At 21.8% G+C, this 24,303-nt stretch overlaps 10 protein-coding genes across 10 annotated transcripts; 6 read left to right on the top strand and 4 right to left on the bottom strand.

Moving 5' to 3' along the window:
* Nucleotides 1–406: 406 nt before the first annotated feature.
* PVVCY_1302850 (DNA-directed RNA polymerase III subunit RPC4, putative) lies at nt 407–1,417 on the top strand (the record flags this gene model as incomplete). The annotated part of the gene is made up of 1 exon (XM_008623960.1): nt 407–1,417. One exon carries the CDS (start codon nt 407–409, stop codon nt 1,415–1,417), a length of 1,011 nt encoding a protein of 336 aa, XP_008622182.1.
* Nucleotides 1,418–2,158: 741 nt separating this feature from the next.
* On the top strand, nt 2,159–3,710 carry PVVCY_1302860 (fam-a protein; the record flags this gene model as incomplete). Its single annotated transcript, XM_008623961.2, has 6 exons — nt 2,159–2,259; nt 2,457–2,679; nt 2,778–2,847; nt 3,005–3,114; nt 3,215–3,448; nt 3,603–3,710. 6 exons carry the CDS (start codon nt 2,159–2,161, stop codon nt 3,708–3,710), a joined length of 846 nt encoding a protein of 281 aa, XP_008622183.2.
* Nucleotides 3,711–5,095: 1,385 nt separating this feature from the next.
* Nucleotides 5,096–7,270, top strand: PVVCY_1302870 (fam-a protein; the record flags this gene model as incomplete). Its single annotated transcript, XM_037634744.1, has 6 exons — nt 5,096–5,196; nt 5,388–6,228; nt 6,328–6,397; nt 6,553–6,662; nt 6,757–6,993; nt 7,148–7,270. The coding sequence occupies 6 exons, from the start codon at nt 5,096–5,098 to the stop codon at nt 7,268–7,270; spliced, it is 1,482 nt and encodes a 493-aa protein (XP_037490796.1).
* Nucleotides 7,271–9,063: 1,793 nt separating this feature from the next.
* PVVCY_1302880 (fam-a protein) lies at nt 9,064–10,603 on the bottom strand (the record flags this gene model as incomplete). Its single annotated transcript, XM_008623964.1, has 6 exons — nt 9,064–9,171; nt 9,323–9,556; nt 9,649–9,758; nt 9,913–9,982; nt 10,082–10,295; nt 10,500–10,603. The coding sequence occupies 6 exons, from the start codon at nt 10,601–10,603 to the stop codon at nt 9,064–9,066; spliced, it is 840 nt and encodes a 279-aa protein (XP_008622186.1).
* Nucleotides 10,604–13,228: 2,625 nt separating this feature from the next.
* PVVCY_1302890 (mitochondrial ribosomal protein S6-2 precursor, putative) lies at nt 13,229–13,573 on the top strand (the record flags this gene model as incomplete). The annotated part of the gene is made up of 1 exon (XM_037634745.1): nt 13,229–13,573. One exon carries the CDS (start codon nt 13,229–13,231, stop codon nt 13,571–13,573), a length of 345 nt encoding a protein of 114 aa, XP_037490797.1.
* A 1,101-nt stretch (nt 13,574–14,674) lies between these two features.
* Nucleotides 14,675–16,216, top strand: PVVCY_1302900 (fam-a protein; the record flags this gene model as incomplete). The annotated part of the gene is made up of 6 exons (XM_008623966.1): nt 14,675–14,775; nt 14,975–15,197; nt 15,299–15,368; nt 15,522–15,631; nt 15,724–15,957; nt 16,112–16,216. The coding sequence occupies 6 exons, from the start codon at nt 14,675–14,677 to the stop codon at nt 16,214–16,216; spliced, it is 843 nt and encodes a 280-aa protein (XP_008622188.1).
* Nucleotides 16,217–16,456: 240 nt separating this feature from the next.
* PVVCY_1302910 (cyclin, putative) lies at nt 16,457–17,437 on the bottom strand (the record flags this gene model as incomplete). The annotated part of the gene is made up of 1 exon (XM_008623967.1): nt 16,457–17,437. One exon carries the CDS (start codon nt 17,435–17,437, stop codon nt 16,457–16,459), a length of 981 nt encoding a protein of 326 aa, XP_008622189.1.
* An 882-nt stretch (nt 17,438–18,319) lies between these two features.
* PVVCY_1302920 (conserved Plasmodium protein, unknown function) lies at nt 18,320–18,837 on the top strand (the record flags this gene model as incomplete). The annotated part of the gene is made up of 2 exons (XM_008623968.1): nt 18,320–18,415; nt 18,712–18,837. 2 exons carry the CDS (start codon nt 18,320–18,322, stop codon nt 18,835–18,837), a joined length of 222 nt encoding a protein of 73 aa, XP_008622190.1.
* Nucleotides 18,838–19,509: 672 nt separating this feature from the next.
* Nucleotides 19,510–21,057, bottom strand: PVVCY_1302930 (fam-a protein; the record flags this gene model as incomplete). The annotated part of the gene is made up of 6 exons (XM_037634746.1): nt 19,510–19,617; nt 19,771–20,004; nt 20,102–20,211; nt 20,366–20,435; nt 20,675–20,759; nt 20,957–21,057. 6 exons carry the CDS (start codon nt 21,055–21,057, stop codon nt 19,510–19,512), a joined length of 708 nt encoding a protein of 235 aa, XP_037490798.1.
* Nucleotides 21,058–22,252: 1,195 nt separating this feature from the next.
* Nucleotides 22,253–23,799, bottom strand: PVVCY_1302940 (fam-a protein; the record flags this gene model as incomplete). The annotated part of the gene is made up of 6 exons (XM_037634747.1): nt 22,253–22,360; nt 22,516–22,749; nt 22,845–22,954; nt 23,114–23,183; nt 23,281–23,503; nt 23,699–23,799. The coding sequence occupies 6 exons, from the start codon at nt 23,797–23,799 to the stop codon at nt 22,253–22,255; spliced, it is 846 nt and encodes a 281-aa protein (XP_037490799.1).
* Between the last annotated feature and the right edge of the window lie 504 nt (nt 23,800–24,303).

Consider the following 24,303-nt stretch of genomic DNA (forward strand, 5'->3'; position numbering starts at 1 on the left):
AAAAATTATACAAAATACTAATTTGTTTTAAGTAAAAATTTGTTTTTTTTATAATTGTGAAGTACTTAAAAAGGAAGGAACATATTGCGCTTGAAATTATTATCGTTTTGTTTTTCTTCAATAAGGTATGTATAATATATATATATATATTTATGAAGATAAAATGTAATTTTATTGCTAAAAAGGTGGGTTAGTGTTATTCAAATAAATTAATAAGGAAAAACATGAATAAGCAAATGTGAATACGTGTATATATCTATTATTCATATAATAATATATTGTATACCACGCTGTTTATTATATAACGATTTTGGGCTACAATAACCATTTGTAAATGTACTTAAAAGACAATCGAAATAAAACATAGAAAAATTTATAAGTTAATAAGAAAATATAACAAAAAATTATGAATAATAGGCATCATGATGAATTTAGCTTGAGGAGAAGCATCAGTAATACGCTGCGTAAATCCAGTTTTCTAAAAAATGGAGCTAATAATAATAAAAATAGCAATTTAAAAAAGTTTGTACCAAATATAGATAATTTAAAAAGTGTAAATAATAACAACCCCAATGAGGATATAGTTAAATTAGAAGAAAGTATAAATAATAAAAGTATTCAAGAGTTAATAAAAAAAACAATAAACATCGATTTAGAAAAAGAAGAGAGGAATAATAATAATTTTAAAAATAGTAAAAATAAAAGTAGCTTTTCACCTCAAAATATTCAACAAGCATTAAATAGTAAAATAAACTCATTAAATTTAGAACATTATAAAGGAAATAATAACGAACTACCCATAGAAAAGGATGGGAAGAAAAAAACTTCTATTGATATATATGATTTAAATAATACAAGTAAAAATATTTTTTATAGTAAAAAATGCTCACCTTCTGATGTTCACTTTTTACCATTAACCTTGCCATTTTTTAATAACAACGAAAAACACCAAAAATTTTCTAAAAAAATTATGAAGAATGAAAGATTTTTTTTTTCTATTCAGCTTCCAAATATGCTACCAGAAGTTATTAAAGATAAAAGACGCAGTAATAGCAGCATACCTGATTATAATAGAATAAAAGGCAAAATTTATAATGATATTGAAAAAAAAAAAAATACCAATGAAATAAAAAACGAAGAAAGCAGCATTGGAAACCCAAATAAAAATAATTATGAACTTAGCAATATTAACACATTACCTAATGGGAAGTTTGGAAAATTAATTATATATAAAAACAAAAAAATTAAAATGAAAATTAATGGAATTTTATTTGATATTAATGAAGGATCACAATGTACATTTTCGCAAGAAATAGGTTGCTATATAAAAGAAAATTCTGAATTTATTTTTCTAGGCAATTGTGAAAATAAGCTAATAGTAACTCCAAATATCGAGAAAATCATAATTAAAAAATGAAAGCATATTATATGCATATATATCTTGTGATTTATTTACAGCATTATGCTCGATCTTTTTTTTATTTGTATCTATAAGCCCCAAAAATTATATATTATAATTCCCCGCATAATGCCCAATTAGATGCATTTCAGTTTTATTTTTGAGTTATGAACTATAAAGATAAAAAGCTTTGGCATTTATAATGTAGCATTATCAACAATTTTAAATATAACTGAAACAATTTTTTTATATTTATAATATTTTTTATGTATATATTTATGAAACTTGCAATATTTGTTGTTCCCTTATGTGCATCTGTTTAAATAAAAACCAAATTAATCTGTAATATTTTAAAAATTCCATTTACTTTAATTTGTATATTTCATAACATTTGTATTTTAGATATATAATTCTAAATATAATTACAATATTATAATATAAATTTAAATTATAATATTAATTAAATAGCTAACATTTAAAGATCCAAAACCTAATTAACAATGTAAGAATACAAGGGACGTCACTAAATTTTTAATTTATTAGTATATAATAATATTTAAAAAAATAATTAGATTTAGAATCTGATAAATCCATGAAATATATAACTTTTATAAATGATTTATGTCTTTTTAAATAAATATAAAGTTTTAAATTTGGTATAACATTGTTTGCTTTGATTTGGCATACTTATACCACCTTTATATTTGTTAATTTTCAATTTCTAAAAAATATATTAATATTTACTTATCATGTCTAAAAATGAATAAAGGATATATTAAGATTACTTTGGCACTTTTAAGTGTCGTAGGATGTATGCAAAATATAGCATTTGCAAGCGAAACTGCTGCAACCACTAATTCGTAAGAAAATAATTGCAACAACATATGTATCTATATCAATATAAATATGCATATGCCGTATATTGTGAGAATTATATATATTTTGTAAATGTGGATATATCTAATAATTGAGAAATCAAAATAACATCTTATAATATATATTTTTTTAAATTAAAAATGCAATAAATTTAAAAATATATTGTCTTCTCCATTTGTAGTTCAAATGACGAATATAAACAACAATTATTTATCGACCCTGAGGAAGCTAAACAAGCAGAAAATGTTATGGCCGAAGCTTTAGCTATTGCACAAGAGCATGCCCAAAAATCAGAAGATTATAAATTATATTCTAAGAAAGATGAAGGAGCAATTTTATATTTTAAGAAAATCAATGAAGCTGACGTTGGAAAGCTTGATCTTATAATCCCAAACCCTGATTGTGTATGAATAAACAAGCAATATTTTTTAATTTATGAAATTATTTTAAAGTAAAAAAATATAGTTGTTAATATATCGATATTTTTTTTTGTTATTATTAGTATGATGATATAATAAGCTTGCTAATGGATCCAGATGGCCCAAAGAAAATATATAGTACATTCGTTGATGGTATTTAATTAATTTATTTATTTAATGTGGTTATCAATATTTATGATTTATTCTTTGTTTTGTTATTATCAATGCCCAATCTGCTATTTAATGTTTTCCATATTGTTAAATTTAATCATGTCTTAATTTCATGTATACAAAATTATGATTTTTTTAGGGTACGTTTCTCGAATATATAATCCAAATTTACAAATTATACGACGGCAATATAAAAGTAATATTATAGGAGTGCAAAGATATTGTTATTCATTAATCAACAAAGTTGAAGTAAGGAAAATTATTTTTTTTTTCTTCATCCTTCTAGTTATACTTTTTTTCATATGATTATACCTTAATTTATGAAAAAATCCTTTTTATTAATTTATAGTTATCAGACGACGAAACCGCAGTACTCTTAGTCTCAACAGATACAAATGATCGTGATAGTCAAGACTATGAAATGCGTCTAAATCCTATCGTAGAAAGTGCTAACTCATTCCAACCTGATATTGATCCTCTAGAGGATATTAGAAATGCAAGTGTAACCAAAATGTATGTTAACTTAGTAGCATTTTTCATTAAAAAGGAAGCCGATTGCGTTAAATTTACCGTTATCAGCTCTGTAAGAATATAAAAATTTTAGTAACATAATTTTACTTCACCATTATCAAAAATACATACTTTTTATATAAATTTAATATTTTAATATATATATTTATTCACAATAAAAATGGATCATTTTATATATTTATTAATTTTTTGTTTTTTTTTCTCAGATTGATTATAATCCTCCTGCCTATATCTCACAAATCGCTCTTAGAAAAATCGCATCTAACCATTTTTTCCAAGCCACCAAAATAAGGGATATTTTTAAAAACGAATAAGCTTATTTCCAAATGATGCCTTCTAAAATCTTGGCACATATTTTAATAAAATAAACTTATTCTCATGGGCTATGGTTATTTAAATTATTGTTACATATATACTTTGATTTTTAAATAATGTTTGGTTTTAATATATTTTGTTCATATTTTTTTTCGTAAAGATAAATTTTTTAAAAATTACCTAGAAAATAAATTCAAAAATTTCCTTTATATAATAACATGTTTCTTGTGAAAATATACACTGTTATCCTTCATTGATATCAAGTAAAGCTTATTAATTTTTATTTATTTGATTTTGTTTGTGTGTATATATACTAGCTATTTTTTTATATAAAAAGTTGTTTTATATTTTCAATAATTTAAAAAAAGGCATGTACACCAATATTACTAATACATGTTTTTCATCATCTTTAAATTATATTAAAACTATATATTTAGTAAAATTATATTAAAAGTAATAAAAACAAATCACATAAATGATAATCTACCATAATAAAGTTTTATTAAGTTTATTGTTAAGAAACAACACAACTATTATATATATTAATTATTACAATTTGTATTTCTATCATAGATATTTATTCATTAATATAATTGTTTTCGTATATATTAGATCATACCTAGTAAAATATTCATTAAAACAATATATATTTTTTATACAATATCCTACCTTTATATTTATTTATCAACTTTTTATTACGTAACCAATGATGTTGCCATATAATATACGTTTTTTTCTATGCATTAATAAATCCCACATATAACAACCAATTGAATGAATTTCAGTTTTATTTTTAAGTTATTAACTATAAAAATAAAAAGTATGTCCACCTATAATGTAAAATATTAATAATGTTATATATAACTAAAACTATTTTTTAAATATTATAATATTATTGGTATTTAATGTTTATTAAAGTTGCAATAATTATCGTTCACTTATATGCAATGGTTTAAATATAAAAAAAAATAAATAATATGTTTTTTTAAAAAAAACGTTTACTTTAATTTTTATATATCATAGCATATTATGTTTTACATATATAATTCTAAATATAATTGTAATATTATTTATTATATAAATTTCAATAATATTAATAATAATTAAATAAATAACAACCTTTTAAAGAGCCCAAACCTAATTAATAATATAAAGAAAAAAAGACTCATTAATAAATTCTATATTTATTTATTACTATATAATAATATTTAAAAAAATAATTTGATTTAAAAATATGATAAATCCATGAAATATTAAGTTTTATAATTTTTTAGAAAATCGGTTGCTTCGATTTAACATACTTATACAACCTTTATATTTGTTAATTTTCAATTTCTAAAAAGCATGTTAATATTTTTTAATATTTTACTTATAAACCCCCAAAATGAATATAGGATATATTAAGATTGCTTTGGCACTTTTAAGTGTTGCAGGATATATCCAAAATATAGCATTTGCAACCGAACATCCTCTAAGCACAAACTCGTAAGAAAATAATCGCAGATATATATCGAATATAAATATTTATATCTGTTTATTATGAAAATATTATATATATTTGTGTGAACTCGTATATGTCTAATAATTGAAAATAAAAATACCATCTTATAAATATATATATTTTTTTAATTAAAAATATAAATAAATTTAAAAATATATTTCTTCTCCATTTGTAGTTTAAATAAAGAAAGTAGACGACCATATGTCAGACTTCGAGAAGATAAAAAAATCATAGAAGAGAAAGAACCTTTACAAGCTAAAAAAATCATAGAAAAGAAAGAACCTTTACAAGCTAAAAAAATCATAGAAGAGAAAGAACCTTTACAAGCTAAAAAAATCATAGAAGAGAAAGAACCTTTACAAGCTAAAAAAACTATAGAATATAAAATAATCATAGAAGGTGCAAAAACTATAGAATATAAAATAATCATAGAAGATAAAAGAGCTATAGAAGATGAAAACACTATAGAAGATGAAAAAACTATAGAAGCTAAAAAACCTATAGAAGATAAAAAAACTATAGAATATAAAAAACCTATAGAAGATAAAAAAACTATAGAAGCTAAAAAACCTATAGAAGATAAAAAAACTATAGAATATAAAAAACCTATAGAAGATAAAAAAACTATAGAATATAAAAAACCTATAGAAGATAAAAAACCTATAGAAGATAAAAAAGGTGTAGAAGATAAAAAACCTATAGAAGATAAAAAACCTATAGAAGCTAAAAAACCTATAGAAGCTAAAAAACCTATAGAAGCTAAAAAACCTATAGAAGCTAAAAAAACTATAGAATATAATAAACTACTTTTACGATCTAAAATATATAAAGACGATAGAAAAACTCAACAAGCAGCAGCTGTTATGGCCGAAGCTTTAGCTTTTGCAAAAAAACATGCCAAGCATACAAATGATTACAAGCTATATTTTAAAAAAGATGAAGGGGCAATTTTATATTTTAAGAAAGAAATTATTAACATTGGAAAGCTTGATCTTATAATCCCAAACCCTGATTGTGTATGAATAAACAAGCAATATTTTTTAATTTATGAAATTATTTTAAAATAAAAAATATATAGTTGTTAATATATCGATATTTTTTTTTGTTATTATTAGTATGATGATATAATAAGCTTGCTAATGGATCCAGATGGCCCAAAGAAAATATATAATACATTTATTGAAGGTATATAATTAATTTAATTAATGTTGTTATCAGTCTTTATGATGCATTTCGTGTTTTGTTATTATCAATACCCAATCTGCTATTTAATATTTTTCATTTTGTTAAATTTAATCGCGTTTTAATTTGCACATATGCAAAATTATAATTTTTTTTAGGAACCTTTTCTCGATTATACAATGAAAATTTACTAATTGTACGACAACAATATCAAAGTGTTGAGGGAGGATGGCGAAGGCATTGTTATGTAATAATCAACAAAGTTGAAGTAAGGAATTTTTTTTTTCTTCATCCTTCTAGATAGACTTTTTTTATATGATTATATCCTAATTTATGAAAATATACTTTTTATTAATTTATAGTTATCAAAAGACGAAACTGCAATAATCATGGTTTCAACACATGAGGATTATCATAATTGGAAAATGAAAATGAAACATTTAAATCCTATCATAAAAAGTGCAAACTCATTCAATCCTGATATTCCTCATTACGAGGATATGTTTAAAAATGAACTATCAAAAAAAATGTATGTTAACTTAGCAGCATTTTTCATTAAAAAGGGAGAAGATAACGTTAAAATTACCTATGTCAGCTCTGTAAGAATATAAAAATTTAGTGGCATAATTTTACTTTGCCATTGTCAAAAATAAATACTTTCTACATAAATGTGTATATTTATAATATATCTATTCATTCACAATAAAAATGGAGCATTTTTTATATTTATCAATTTTTTGTTTTTTTTCTCAGATTGATCTAAGTTTTCGTTCGATAACAACAGAACAAACTTTTCTGAAAATAGCAGCTGAAGATATTTTAAATGTTGTCAAACTCAGGGGAATTTTTAGAAGTGATAAACGCACTTCTAAGTGATTTTTTTTCAAATTGTGATGCTTATATTAATAAATAAGCTTATTTTCATGGGTTGTGCTTATTTAAATTATTGGTGCATAACCCTAATTTGATTTTTAAATAGTGTTTGATTTGAATACATGTTGTTCATATTTTTTTTGTAAAGATAATTATATATATTTGTCAACGATAAGCATGTAATGCTTACGTATGTTTATGTGGCTATGAAAACTAAATAATAAGCTTCATTGATATTAAATATTAAATGATAAATTTTATTTTAAAGAAAATTATTGATTCTAGAGAAATAAAAAACTACATCAAATATATCTACAAACTTAATGGGAGAGCAATATGCTCTTATATCAATTATAAGCATAATATTCATTTAAATCATGTCTAAAATTAAATTATTATGCTAATTTAATGTAATTCACATATATATGCACTTATTTTTTATTTAAAAAAACTATTTTTAAATTATATAAATAAATATATAAATAAAGACAACGAAGTAAAAAATTCTTTTGAAAATATCTGCGATAAAATATATGTTAACACTTATTGGAATGCTTATAACTTCCAAAAAGAATTTTTATAACATTTACTTGCACCCTACTCAAATAGAATTATACTGTTTTATAAATAATATTAAAATCAATTTTAATATTGTAAATGCCGATAAATTCATCCTGGAATTTATTACAAATAATAATCAAATCCTTTTTCAAAAGTTGAAAAATAAAATAGATGAACTTCATATTAAATATAAAGATCATTTTGATTTGAGGAATATATTTGATGATGAAAATACTATGAAGAGACAAAGAGACTTTAGATAAGATGTGGACATTCAAATCAAGCATATAATAATGAAAATTAAAATATGCGAGAAAATAGGAGCAACTCTATTATATATATATTTGTAGTTCCAATATTTTATTCCTTTTTTTTATTAAAAGGGGCACATTTCGCGATAAATTTAAGTCAAATGCTAATGGTAAAAGTTGTTAAGAAAATGGAATTAAACTTGTAAACATAATTAAAAAAAAATATATATAGAAAAATTACAGTAATAATGTTTTAAAAAATAGCAATGATGGCACTGATCACTATATGAACAATAATATCTTCCTTTAGACGGAATACATTCGATGTTTTATACAACTACAATTAATATGTGAATATATATGCAATTTAGTAATATTAGTATTAGGAAATGATTATAGTATAAACATCGTTTTTTTGAAAACTAGAAAGGTAAAGATAAGTTTAAAGATATGCTACAAATATTCAAAGGAAACATATGATTTATAGACCTTCCAAAAAAGGAAATTTTTTTATTAAATAAAAAATAAGTGGATATATATGTGAATTGCATTAAATTAGCATAATAATTTAATTTTATACACTATTTAAATGAATATTATACTTATATTTCATATAAGAAATGTTTTTTTTTCTAATTAGTTTGTATATATACGTACACATGCTTTTTATTTTTCTAGAACCCATAAATTTTCTTTAAAATAAAGTTTCTTAATTCATCATTTAATATTTAGTATCAATGAAGCTTATTATTTAGTTTTACATAATCACGTAAATACACACAAGCAATACATGCTTATCGTTTCCAAATATATATATTTATCTTTACAATATAAACTATGAGTACATTTATGCGAATCGAGCACTATTTAAAAATCAAAATGATGCTATGTAACAGTAATTTAAAATAAGCATAACCCATGAAAATAAGTTTATTTTATTAATGCATGTATCAAAGTTTTAAAATATATCATTTGGAAATACGTTTATTTCTTTTTAAAAATATCTCTTAATTGGATCATATTTATAAATTTTTTGACTAAAGCTTTTTTAATAACGGCTCCTGGGACATACCAAGGGACATTTGGATCAATCTGAGAAAAAAAACAAAAAATTAATAAATATATAAAATGTTCCATTTTATTGTGAATGAATCGATAAATTACAAATATGCATATTTATATGGAATATGTTTTTGATGATGATGAAGTAAAATTATGTTACTAAAATTTTTATATTGCTTACAGAGCTGATATAGGTAATTTTAACGTTATCTTCTCCCTTTTTAATGAAAAATGCTACTAAGTTAACATACATTTTGGATAATTCTCCTTTTCTAATATCTTCTTGAGAATTAATATCAGGCTTGAATGAATTAGCACTTTCTACGATAGGATTTATATATTTTCTAGTGCAATGACCATCATGATCATTCATATCTGATGAGGCCAAGAGTATTGCGGTTTCGTCTTTTGATAACTATAAATTAATAAAAAGTATATTTTCATAAATTAGGATATAATCATATGAAAAAAAGTATAACTAGAAGGATGAAAAAAAAATTTTCTTACTTCAACTTTGTTGGCCAATGCATGATAATATCTTTGCCATGATCCAATGGCACTTTTATAACGTTGTTGTATAATTACTAAATTTTCATTGTATACTTGAGGAAGGTTTCCTAAAAAAGTTATAATTTTGTATGCATGCATATTAAAACATGGTTATATTTAATAAAATGAAAAATATTAAATAGCAAATTGGGCATTGATAATAACAAAACACGAAATACATCATACAGGTTGATAGCAACATTAAATAAATTAATTATATACCTTCAATAAATGTACTATCGAAATTTTTTGCGCCATTGGGATCCCATATCATGTTTACTATATCAGCATACTAATAATAACAAAAAAAAAGATATTTATATATTAACAATTATATTTTTTATTTTAAAATAATTTCATGAATTAAAAAATATTGCTTGTTGATTCATACACTATCGGCGTTTGGGATTATAAGATCAAGCTTTCCGATTTCAGTTTCATTGATTTTCTTAAAATATAAAATTGCTCCATCATCTTCCTTAGAATATAATTTATAATCTTCTGATTTTTGGGCATGCTTTTGTGCAATAGCTAAAGCTTCGGCCATAACATCTGCTGCTTGCTTAGCTTCTTCAGGGCTTGGAGGTAATGGGACATTTTCTTTACTTAGATACAAATGAATAAGGCAATATATTTTTTAATTTATTTGCATTTTAACTTTAAAAGTATATATATTTATAAGAAGGTAATTTGATTATCCAATTGCTATGCATATACACATTCACAAAAAATATATAATATTCTCATAATAAACAGTATAAACATATTTATATTCAATATAGATATATATGTTACAATTATTTTCTTACTGTTTGGGTGGAGATGAACCAGAATCGTCTGCAAATGCTATATTTTGCATAAATCCTGCGACACTTAAAAGTGCCAAAGCAATCTTAATATATCCTTTATTCATTTTGAATTTTATAAGTAAAATATTAAAAAATATTAATATATTTTTTAGAAATTGAATATTAACAAGTATAAAGGTAGTATAAGTAGGTTAAATCGAAGCAAACGATTTTCTAAAAAATTATAATAAATAATTTTTTAAATTTATTTATTTCATAGATTTATCGGATATTTAAATCTAATTATTTTTTTAAATATTATTGTTATCTACTAATAATATATATATAATATTAATTTAGTGAGAGCGTTTACTTTGTATATTATTAATTAGGTTTCGGATCTTTAAATGTTATTTATTATTATTATTATTGTGAAATTTATAAAAATATTGCAATTTCATTTAGAATTATATATGTAAAATCCAATATATTTATATATAAAAATTAAAATAAAAACGGACTTATTAAATATGCATAGATTAATTTTGTTTTTATTTAAACCGTTTCAATGTAAGGGCCAAAATAATTATTGCAGCTTTCATAAATATTAAATATAAAAAATATTATAAAACCTAAAAATATAATTTTAGTTATATATAACATTATTAATATGTTGCATTATAGGTACGTACCCAACCTTTTAATTTTTATAGTTCATAACTTAAAAATAAAACTGAAATATATTCAATTGGATATTATCGGTGGAATTATAATATATAAATAATATTTGGAACTTATACATACAAAATAAAAAAAAATCAAACATTAAAGTTATAAAAAATAAATCACGGGATATATATACACAACATATACCATTATTTATTAATTATAATTTTATGATATTTGAGGGATTTATTAGCTTATTTTCTCAATTAATTCCCATGAAAATCAATTAAGAATTTTCCTTTATATAATAACATGTTTCTCACGAAAAAGTACACTGTGACTCTTCATTGATATCAAATAAAATCTCATTCATTTTCATTTTTTTGTTTTTATATAAATTAACTTTCCAAATTTCCCATTAAATAATGTACTATTATGGAAATATGTAAAATTGTGTTGCATTTTATTATATCATTTACTGATAATTTTTGGAAAAAAATAAAATGAAAACATATTTTTAGACTATATGAATATATGACATTTTTTAAGGCTTTCAAAAAGAATATACTTCAAGCTGGTTATAATTACATATTTAATATAGCATATAAAGGAAAAAGCGTTTTAAATATTTACAATTATCTCATAAATATGTATAATAAATTATTTCACAAATTGCAAATTTTTTAAGTTATTCGAATCATATATTTCTCTTTTTATTCCGTCTTTCTTTCTAATTATCCATACATCCCATTTTTTATTTTTATTATTTAAATTTTATCTATTTTTTTGTATTCAAACCTGGTTCTATACCAGTAAAAACGTAAAAGAAATGACTAAAAAATTAATAAAATAGCTACACTGCTATTATGGAATATCATGCAAAATAATAAAATACGGATATATGATTCCCCAAAACGTGGAAATATAAAATGGACATATTTAATATTTTATATTATATGTAATAATATAACATAAAAAATATATATGATTTATATAAATAATGTGTATCTGGTTTTTTATATTGTTTTCACCACATTATTTTATTATTATTTTTTGGTACTTTCTATGATATAGTTCTTTAACCGTTAAATTTATTATATTATTTTAATAAAAAAGATATATATTATGACAGCAAATACACAATATTTTTACTCATCTTAGATAATATATATCACATCCATTTAGTTTGCCCATATTGGCGTTTTCTTTTATGCGCACTTTTTTGGTGTCATATTTCTGTGTACTTGGTTGCTTACACCGTCGTTTGCTTCTACTGCGTGTGATCAACCATATATAAGGCTTATTTTATATTACTTTAATATTGTAATTTATTTAGTTAGTTATTTTTTAAGATTTGTGGTTATTATTTTTATTTTATCGTTTATTTTGTTATTACATTTACGACAGTTTAATTTTTTTGTTGATTTTTTGGGTATTTAACTGGCATTTATCTTTATATTTTCTTTTTGAAAGTGTGCTGGATATATGTGCTGTATATTTTTTTTTTCATTAAACTTTAGGCTTAATTTTTTATTTTCATAATTTTGTGGTAATTAATATTTTATTTTTCCCTATTAGTATTTTTAAAACAATAGTTTTGCCATTTCTGTTTTTAAGATTTTACATGAATTTAATGATTTCTTTATAATAAACATTTGTTCGAATTCATTCATATTCATGTGGATGGGTTTATTTTATATAAGAAACTGGCACTTATTTACCTTTTTAATTTTAACATTAAATAAAGTTCAATACAAAAGAAATAAGATAGTACGTATTTTATAATATTTATTTTAGTAGAATGAACAAATGCCCATGTATATTCTTAATGCATAAAGAAAAGAAATATTGTAGAATATAAAACAGTAAATGGTAACACGTATATTAATGAATAGTATATTGCAATAAATATGAGACAAATATAGATATATAAATATATGTATATATTTTGTTGCATATTATCCTTTGAAGCAACAACGGTGTAATACACAGGGCATATTTTACACACATATATATATCTTCGAAGAAAAGTATAACCATATGTATCATAAATTTATAGAACTGTTGATGACGTAATTAAAAAAATGGTCCTGTACGAATCTTATATAGCCCTAAATAAGCATATTAAAAAAGATGACGTCAAGAATTTAATGAAAAACTTTCATTTTATAGTTAATAAATATAATGGTAATATAATAAGCATTAATGATTTGGGGTGGAGAAAATTCGCCTTTTGTATAAAAAAACCAAAAGTAGGGACATTTTATTTTGGAAGATTTTATTGCATTACCTTTTATTCAAATAGTAAAAGTATTAGAGATTTGAATGAGCTATTTCATAGTAATACTTATATTTTAAGATTTTTAAACACAAAAATGAAATATCGATCGAACTTTCTGGTTGCACCCTTTTCACATATTATTGAATAATTTGCAAATTTCATGAAATTTATGCATCAAAACCGAGTGTATAATAGTGAAAATTAAAATCATGAGAAAATACGAACAACTCTATTATATATATATATATAATACATATATATTTATAACTCCATTTTCTTTCAGTTTTTTTTTAAAAGGTGCAAATTTCACGATAAATTTAAGTCAAATGCCAATGGTAAGAGTTGCTAAACAAATAAAATCAAATTTAATAAACATAAATAAAAACAAAAAATTAAAATGAAAATTAATAGCTTTATTTGATATCAATGAAGGATTACAGTGTACATTTTCCCAAGAAATGGGTTCTATTAAAGAAAAATTCTGAATTGATTTTCATGGCAATTAATTGTCAAAATAAACTAATAACAACCACAAATATCGGGAAAATTATAATTAAAAAATGAAGGTATATTTTGTGTATATATTTTTTGTGATTTATTTACAACTTTTTTTTTATTTGTATTTATAAATTTCAAATATCATATTATATTATTCTATATATAATAACCAATTGAATGTATTTCAGTTTTATTTTCGAGTTATAAAAATAAAAAGCTTGGGTATCTATAATGTAACATATTAATAATGTTATATATAAAAATATTTTTTTAGATTTATAATATTTTTTATATTTAATGTTCATTAAAGTAAACAATTGCTGTTCCCTTATATGCAACGGTTTAAACAAAAACAAAATTAATCTATACAATTTTTTAAAGAATCCATTTACTTTAATTTTTATATATTGTAATATATTGTCGTTCACGTATATAATTCTAAACATAATTGTAATAATATTTATTATATAATTTTCAATTGTAATGATTAAATAACTAGCTTTTAAAGAGTCGAAACCTAATTAATAATATAAAAAAGACTCATTAATAAATTCTATATTTATTTATTACTATATAATAATATTTAAAAAAATACTGAGATTTAAAAATCGAATAAATGTATAAATAAATATTAAGTTTTAAAATTTTTTAGAAAATCGTTTGGTTCGATATAACATAGTTATACAACCTTTATATTTGTTAATTTTCAATTTCTAAAAAATATATTAATATTAATTTATAAAATTCAAAAATGAATAAAGGATATATTAATATTGTTTTGGCACTTTTAAGTGTCCTAGGATTTATAAAAATTATAGAATTTGTAAACGAAAGGAAGACAATCACCATATCGTAAGAAAATAATCACAACATATGTATCTATATCGAATATAAATGTGTATATAATGGTTATTATAGAATATTATATATATTTTGTGAATGGGTATATGTGTAACAATTGGAAACTCAAAATAACATCTTATAAATATATATTTTTTTTTAATTATAAATGTAAATAAATTTAAAAATATATTGTCTCCTTCATTTGTAGTTCAAATGAAGAAAATATGGACGGATTTCCTATCTCCCCTAATGAAGCTAAACAAGCAATAGATGTTATGGCCGAGGCTTTATATGTTGCAAAAAAACATGCCATACATACAAATGATTATGAATTATATTCTAAGGACGATGATGGAGCAATTCTATATTTTAAGAGAGTAAACGATACTGACATTGGAAAGCTTGAACTTACAATCCCCAACCCCAATAATGTATGAATTACCAAATAATAATTTTTAATTCATAGAATTATTTTAAAATACAAAAAATATAATTGTTAATATATAAATATATTTTTTTTTGTTATTATTAGTATGCTGATATAGTAAACAAGCTATGGAATATCAATGGTGCGAAGAATTTCGATGATGAATTCATTGAAGGTATTTAATTAATTTATTTAATGGGGTTATCAATTTTTATATGTATTTCTTGTTTTGTTGTTATCAATACCCAATTTGCTATTTAATATTTTCCATATTGTTAAATTTAATCATGCTTTAATTTCCATGTATACAAAATTATGATTTTTTTAGGACGCGCTTCTCGAATATACGATCAAAATTTATTAATTGTACAACAACGTTACAAAAGTCATCTTAAAACTTGGCAAAGATATTATCATGCATTGGCCAACAAAGTTGAAGTAAGAAAATTTTTTTTTTATCCTTCTAGTTATACTTTTTTTCATATGATTATATCCTAATTTATGAAAATATACTTTTTATTAATTTATAGTTATCAAAAGACGAAACCGCAATACTCTTGGTCTCATCAGATATGAATGATCATTATCGTGGTTCCAAACGAAAATATGTAAATCCTATAGTAAAAAGTGCAAACACATTCAAACCCGATATTTATTCTCAAAAAGATATTAGAAAAGGAAAAATATTCAAAATGTATGTTAACTTAGTAGCTTTTTTCATTAAAAAGGAAACTGACTGCGTTAAAGTTACCTATATCAGCTCTGTAAGCAATATAAAAATTTTAGTAACATAATTTTATTTCATCATTATCAAAAATATATACTTTCTATATAAATGTGCATATTTGTAATCTACCTATTCATTCACAACAAAAATGGAGCATTTTATATATTTATTAATTTTTGCTTTTTTTTCAGATTAATCTAAATTTTCATCCCAAATCCGCATATGAATTTATTAAAAAAGTGAAAGCCAAAAATATTTTAAAATTTATCAACTTAAAGAATAATTTTAAAAAGTAATAAACGTATTTCCAAGTGATAATTTTTAAAATTTTGATACATGTATTAATAAAATAAACTTATTTTCATGGCGGTATTATCCATATCATTCCTGTATGGAGCTCATAATATGCAAATAAAAATAGAGTGGCACACAAATTAAAGAATTAAAAAAAAAAATAACAGTCCGAATAACTCTTGGCTGTATATAAAAAATGAAATGGTTTTAGCTATTTTTTTGTCTTTTATATTTTTTAGTTCTTATTTTATGCTTGCCATTTTTTTAGATTCATTTTGTTCATTATCTTCATTGTTTAGTTTATTTTTTTTAGACTTTTTATGACTTTTTTTTTTTTTTAAAATATCGTAAATATCAATGCACATATCTAAAGTCTCTCCTATTTGCTTCGTAGTATTTTCATCATCAAATGTATTCCTCAAATCAAAATGATCTTTATATTTAATATGAAGTTCATCTATTTTATTTTTCAACTTTTGAAAAAGGATTTGATTATTATTTGTAATAAATTCCAGGATGAATTTATCGGCATTTACAATATTAAAATTGATTTTAATATTATTTATAAAACAGTATAATGCTATTTGTGCAGGTGTGTAAGTAAATGTTATAAAAAAGTTTTCTAGAAGCTTTAAGCATTCCAATGAAGTGCTAACGTATATTTTATCGCAAATATTTTCAAAAGAATTTTTTACTTCATTGTCTTTATTTATATATTTATTTATATAATTTAAAAATTGATTTTTTAAATAAAAAATACATTCTTTAGTATATAAAAAATTCAATTCAAAATCCAATGATGAGCAAACAACATTTTCATGTTCTAAAACTTTATCTAAGTTAATATCTATATCGCTAAAAAATTCATTGATTTTATACAGTCGTCCATATCCTTCTAACTTTATTGCTAATATAATGCAAGTAAATATTAAGATGCGAGGGTCATATTCTAAAATTATTTCTTTCAAATAAAATCTATTATACAATACAATAGCGCATTCTACTATTTGAGGTTGTAATCTTTTTATATCGCAAAAATGTGTTAGCTGATAGCAAAAATATAACTTTGTTTTTTCTATATCAGCGTATTTAGGTATATTCACATTGTATGTTTTAAATTTTTCTTTGAAATCGTTATATTTTTTTAAACAAATATCATCTATTTCTTGTCTGCTTTTGAAAAACCATTTTTTAATATGTGATGTATTTTCTGGGTAATTCATATCTTATTTATCATTCCCCTTTATATAATAATGCATATATAATATACACATGTATACTTATATATTTGTGTATATTGCAAAGGATTAAAAAATATATATATATAAACAGAAACTCTCAAGAACAAAATTAGCGATTTAACATTCTAAAATAGGAATCACAATCTATGCAATTATCCAGTATTTATTGATTTTCATAAAGTTGCAGTTATATTATAAATTCATAAAAAGGGGAAAGCTGCTAGCGGCGGTTACATTTTTTTTCGCTCTTAAATTTAAATTAAATACTTCTATAATATATTTTTTATCTTTTCATTTTTATCATAATTTTACAAGGGCATATTATTATATTTTTTTTATTAATGGTTCAAATTGCATAAATACACTTATGTTTTCAATGAGAATGATAAATATATATATAACGTATATAATGCATAGTAATATTATAGCTTATGAGCGTATATTTTTCGTTACCCCTTACATTTAATTATAAAAATTATAACAAAAGAAATGTAGATCATATAAACACAAAAAAATACTTTTTTTGTTTTATTATTATATATAAAATATAAGCTTTAAACACATCAATTTTGAACTTGACACAGTGTATTTATTTTATTAATATATTTTTGAGGATTATTGTTTTGTAAACACCAACCTAGCAATTTTTTTCTCTTTTTTTTGTAATACTATATAATAATAATTACCTTTTATAAATATCATTTTGCAACATTTAATAGTTCATTAAGTAAAATATAAAAATATATTTTGTCAATTGCAGAATAATAAAAAAGAGTGAATTTATAGGAAAGACTATTATATATTATATCCACAATTAATCAAAATATTTTAAGTTATTCGCAAATATTTATTGCTTATATAAAAATGATTAAAAAAAAAAATAGCAAAAGCCTAACACATTTAGCATGTATTGCATTATTAGTGGTACCAAACTTTTTTATCAAGAATTTATCTTTTGATGTAATAATAAAACAATGAAATAATTATATTACATAAATGTATATAGGAAATTAAATGAGATTGTGGATAAGAAGCATTAGACTTTATATCTCAATCACTATATATATATATATATATATACATTGTGTATGCACAAAAGTGGAATTTTGAATAAATATATGGTTTATCCCACTTTTGTTATATGGTATTTTTATTTCACTAAATGTATAAGCTCGAAAATTATATATATGTCTTATATAATTCATCTATTGATTTACAATGCTTACACTTTTTATTTAATACCTTTTTCATTTCAGAATATTATAAGTTTAAACTTCGATAAATTTAAAAAAAAAATATATAGCAAGATTCCCAGTAATAATGTTTTAAAAAATAGCGATGATGGCACTGATCATTATATGAGCAATAATATCTCCCTTTAGACGGAATACATTCGATATTTTATACAGGCACATTTATTATGTGAATATATCTGCAATATAGTAATATTAGGATTAGGAAATGATTATAATATAAATATTTTTTTTTTAAACTAGAAAGGTAAAGATACATTTAGAGATGTGCTATAAATATTCAAAGGGAGGATATAATTTATAGACCTTCTAAAAAATAAAATTTTTTTATTAAATAAAAAATAAGCACATATTATGTGAATTGCATTAAATTAGCATAATAATTTAATTTTAGACATTATTTAAATGAATATTATACTTATATTTTATATAAGAAATGTTTTGTTATTTTATTAAGTTTGTACATATATGTGCACATGTTTTTTATTTCTTTAGAACCCATAAATTTTCTTTAAAATAAAGTTTCTTAATTAATCATTTAATAATTGGCACTTATGAAACATATCATATAGTTTTACATAGTCACGTAAATACACACAAGCAATACATGCTTATCGTTTCCAAATATATATATTTATCTTTACAATATAAACTATGAGTACATTTATGCGAATCGAGCACTATTTAAAAATCAAAATGATGCTATGTAACAGTAATTTAAAATAAGCATAACCCATGAAAATAAGTTTATTTTATTAATGCATGTATCAAAGTTTTAAAAGATGCCATTTGGAAATACGTTTATTTCTTTTTAATAATCTCTCTTAATTTGATCATATTTATAAATTTTTTGACTAAATCGTTTTTAATTGCATCTTTTGAGACATACGAAGGGGTATTTGGATCAATCTGAGAAAAAAAACAAAAAATTAATAAATATATAAAATGTTCCATTTTTATTGTGAATGAATAGATAGATTACAAATATGCACACTTATATGAAAGTATATATTTTTGAAACGGTAAGATAAAATTTGGTTACTAAAAATTTTATATTCTTACAGAGCCAAGAACGGTAACTTTAACGCATTCTTCTTCCTTTTTAATGAAAATTGCTGCTAAGTTAGCATACATTTTGGATAAACCTCCTGTTCTAATATATTTTTGAGAATTGATATTAGGCTTGAGTGAGTTAGCACTTTCTACGATAGGATTTATATAATTTGTATAACCTAAATCACTACGATCATTCATATCTGATGAGACCAAGAGTATTGCGGTTTCGTCTTTTGATAGCTATAAATTAATAAAAAGTATATTTTCATAAATTAGGATATAATCATATGAAAAAAAGTATAACTAGAAGGATGAATGAAACAAAAAAATTTCTTACTTCAACTTTGTTGACTAATGAATAACAATATCTTTGCAATCCCATAATACTACTTTTATATTGTCGTCGTATAATTTGTAAATTTGGATTATATGTTTGAGAAACGCGCACTATAAAAATCATAATTTTGTATACATGCAAATTAAGACATGATTAAATTTAACAATATGGAAAGCGTTAAATAGAAGATTGGGTATTGATAACACCAAAACAAGAAATACATTATAAAGATTGATAACCACATTAAATAAATAAATTAAATACCTCTAATTAATTCATCATCGAAATTCTTCGCACTATTGGCATCCCATAGTTTGTTTACTATATCAGCATACTAATAATAACAAAAAAAAATATATTTATATATTAACAATTATATTTTTTGTATTTTAAAATAATTCTATGAATTAAAAATTATTATTTGGTAATTCATACATTATTGGGGTTGGGGATTGTAAGTTCAAGCTTTCCAATTTCAGTGCCGTTAAAACTTTTAAAATATATAATTGCTCCTTCATCTTCCTCAGAATATAAGTAGTAGTCATCTGTATTTTCGGCATGTTTTTTTGCAACAGATAAAGCCTCGGCCATAACAGTTGCTGCTTGTTTAGCTTCTTTAGGGTCGATATATAATTGTTGGTTATATTCTTTATTTAAACTACAAATGGAGAAGACAATATATTTTTAAATTTATTGCATTTTTAATTTAAAAAAATATATATTATAAGATGTTATTTTGATTTCTCAATTATTAGATATATCCACATTTACAAAATATATATAATTCTCACAATATACGGCATATGCATATTTATATTGATATAGATACATATGTTGTTGCAATTATTTTCTTACGAATTAGTGGTTGCAGCAGTTTCGCTTGCAAATGCTATATTTTGCATACATCCTACGATACTTAAAAGTGCCAAAGTAATCTTAATATATCCTTTATTCATTTTTGAATTTTATAAATTAATATTAATATATTTTTTAGAAATTGAAAATTAACAAATATAAAGGTTGTATAACTATGTTATATCGAAACAAACGATTTTCTAAAAAATTTTAAAACTTAATATTTATTTCATGCATTTATCATATTTTTAAATCTCATTATTTTTTTTAAATATTATTATATAGTAATAAATAAATATAGAATTTATTAATGAGTCTTTTTAATATTATTAATTAGGTTTCGACCCTTTAAAATCTACCCATTTAATTATTATTATTGAAATTTATATGATGAATATTATTACAATTATATTTAGAATTATATACGTGAACGACAATATATTACAATATATAAAAATTAAAGTAAATGGATTCTTTAAAAAATTGTATAGATTAATTTTGTTTTTGTTTAAACCGTTGCATATAAGGGAATAGCAATTGTTGCTACTTTAATAAACATTAAATATAAAAAATATTATAAATCGAAAAAAATATTTTTATATATATCATTATTAATATGTTACATTATAGATACTCAAACTTTTTATTTTTATAACTCATAACTTAAAAATAAAATTGAAATTCATTCAATTGATTATTATATATAGAATAATATAATATGATATTTGAAATTTATACATACAAAATAAAAAAAAAGTTGTAAATAAATACAAAAAATATATACACAAAATATGCCTTCATTTTTTAATTATAATTTTCCCGATATTTGTGGTTGTTATTAGTTCACTCTACTAAAATAAATATTATAAAATTCACGTAATCGTATTTTTTTGGTATTGGACTTTATTTAAATTAATATTATACTTGCAATTCATATAAGAACCGTTTTGTTATCTCTTTAAGTTTGTACATATATTTGTATATGTTTTTTATTTCTCTAGAATCAATAATTTTCTTTAAAATAAAATTTATCATTTAATATTTAATATCAATGAAGCTTATTATTTAGTTTTCATAGTCACATAAACATACGTAAGCATTACATGCTTATCGTTGACAAATATATATAATTATCTTTACAAAAAAAATATGAACAACATGTATTTAAATTAAACACTATTTAAAAATCAAATTGGGGTTATGCAATAATAATTTAAATAAGCATAACCCATGAAAACAAGTTTGTTTTATTAATATAGGTATAAAAATTTAAAAAGATGCCATTTGGAATTACGTTTATTCGTTTTTAAAAATATCCCTTATTTTGGCAATATCAAGAATAATGCTGGATGTTACTTTTTTAACAGCGTGTTCTTTGGCTTTGGGAGAAAGATTTAGATCAATCTAAGAAAAAAAAAACAAACAATTAATAAATATATAAACTGATCCATTTTTATTGTGAAAGAATAGATATATTATAAATATGCACACTCATATGAAAGTATATATTTTTGAAAGGGTAAAATAAAATTATGTTACTAAAAATTTTATATTCTTACAGAGCCAACAAAGGTAACTTTAACGCAATCAGCTTCCTTTTTAATGAAAAATGCTGCTAAGTTAACATACATTTTTAATGCATTTCGATTTCTGATACTTCCTCGAGAATTAATATCAGGCTTGAATGAGTTTACACGTCTTATGATAGGATTTACATAATTTTTATTATTTTTACTATCATGATCATTTACATCTGGTGAAACAAAGACTATTGCAGTTTCGTCTTTTGATAACTATAAATTAATAAAAAATATATTTTCATAAATTAAGGTGCAATCATATGAAAAAAAGTATACCTAGAAGGATGAAGAAAACAAAATATCCTTACTTCAGTTTTTTTGGCTAATAGATGACAATATCTTTGACATGGTCCAGAATTATTTCTGTAATACTGTTTTATAATTACTAAATTTGGATCGTATATTCGAGAAATGGCTCCTAAAAAAAAATTATAATTTTGCATACATGCAAATTAAAATATGTTATATTTAACAAAATGAAAGATATTAAGTAGCAAATTGAGCATTGATAATAACAAAACAAGAGATACACCATAAAGAATAATAACAATATTAAATAAATTAATTAATAATAAACCTTCAACGTGCGCATTATAGAAGTTCTTTGGGGCCCTGGGATCCATTAGCATGCTTATTATACTATCATACTAATATTAACAAAAAAAAACATTTATATATTAACGTTATATATTTTTATTTTAAAATCATTTCATGAACTAAAAATTATTGCTTGTTGATTCTTACATAATTGGGGTCGGGGATTGTAACTTCAAGCTTTGCAATGTCAGTATTATTTACTCTCTTAAAATATAGAGATGCTCCTTCATATTTCTTAGAATATAATTTATAATCATTTGTATGTATGGCAAGCTTTTTTGCAACCGATAAAGCCTCGGCCATAACATTTGCTGCTTGTTTAGCTTCTTTAGGGTCGATATATAATTGTTGTTTATATTCTTTATTTAAACTACAAATGGAGAAGACAATATATTTTTAAATTTATTGCATTTTTAATTTAAAAAAATATATATTTATAAGATGTTATTTTGATTTTTCAATTATTAGACATATCCACATTTACAAAATATATATAATTCTCATAATACACGACATATACATATTTATATTGATATAAATATATGTGTTGCAATTATTTTCTTACGAATTAGTGGTTGCAGCAGTTTCGCTTGCAAATGCTATATTTTGTATACATCCTACGACACTTAAAAGTGCCAAAGTAATCTTAATATATCCTTTATTCATTTTTAGATATGATAAGTAAATATTAATATATTTTTTAGAAATTGAAAATTAACAAATATAAAGGTTGTATAACTATATTATATCGAACCAAACGATTTTCTAAAAAATTTTAAAACTTAATATTTATTTATACATTTATTCGATTTTTAAATCTCATTATTTTTTTTAAATATTATTATATAGTAATAAATAAATATAGAATTTATTAATGAGTCGTTTTTTATATTATTAATTAGGTTTCGACTCTTTAAAAGCTAGCTATTTAATCATTACAATTGAAAATTATATAATAAATATTATTACAATTATATTTAGAATTATATATGTGAAGTACAATATATTACAATATATAAAAATTAAAGTAAATGGATTCTTCAAAAAATTGTATAGATTAATTTTATTTTTGCTTAAACCGTTGCATATAAGGGAACAGCAATTGTTGCAACTTTAATGAATATTAAATATAAAAAATATTATAAATCTAAAAAAATATTTTTATATATA

Source organism: Plasmodium vinckei (genome assembly GCF_900681995.1).
Source record: "Plasmodium vinckei vinckei genome assembly, chromosome: PVVCY_13".
NCBI classification, from domain to species: domain Eukaryota; phylum Apicomplexa; class Aconoidasida; order Haemosporida; family Plasmodiidae; genus Plasmodium; species Plasmodium vinckei.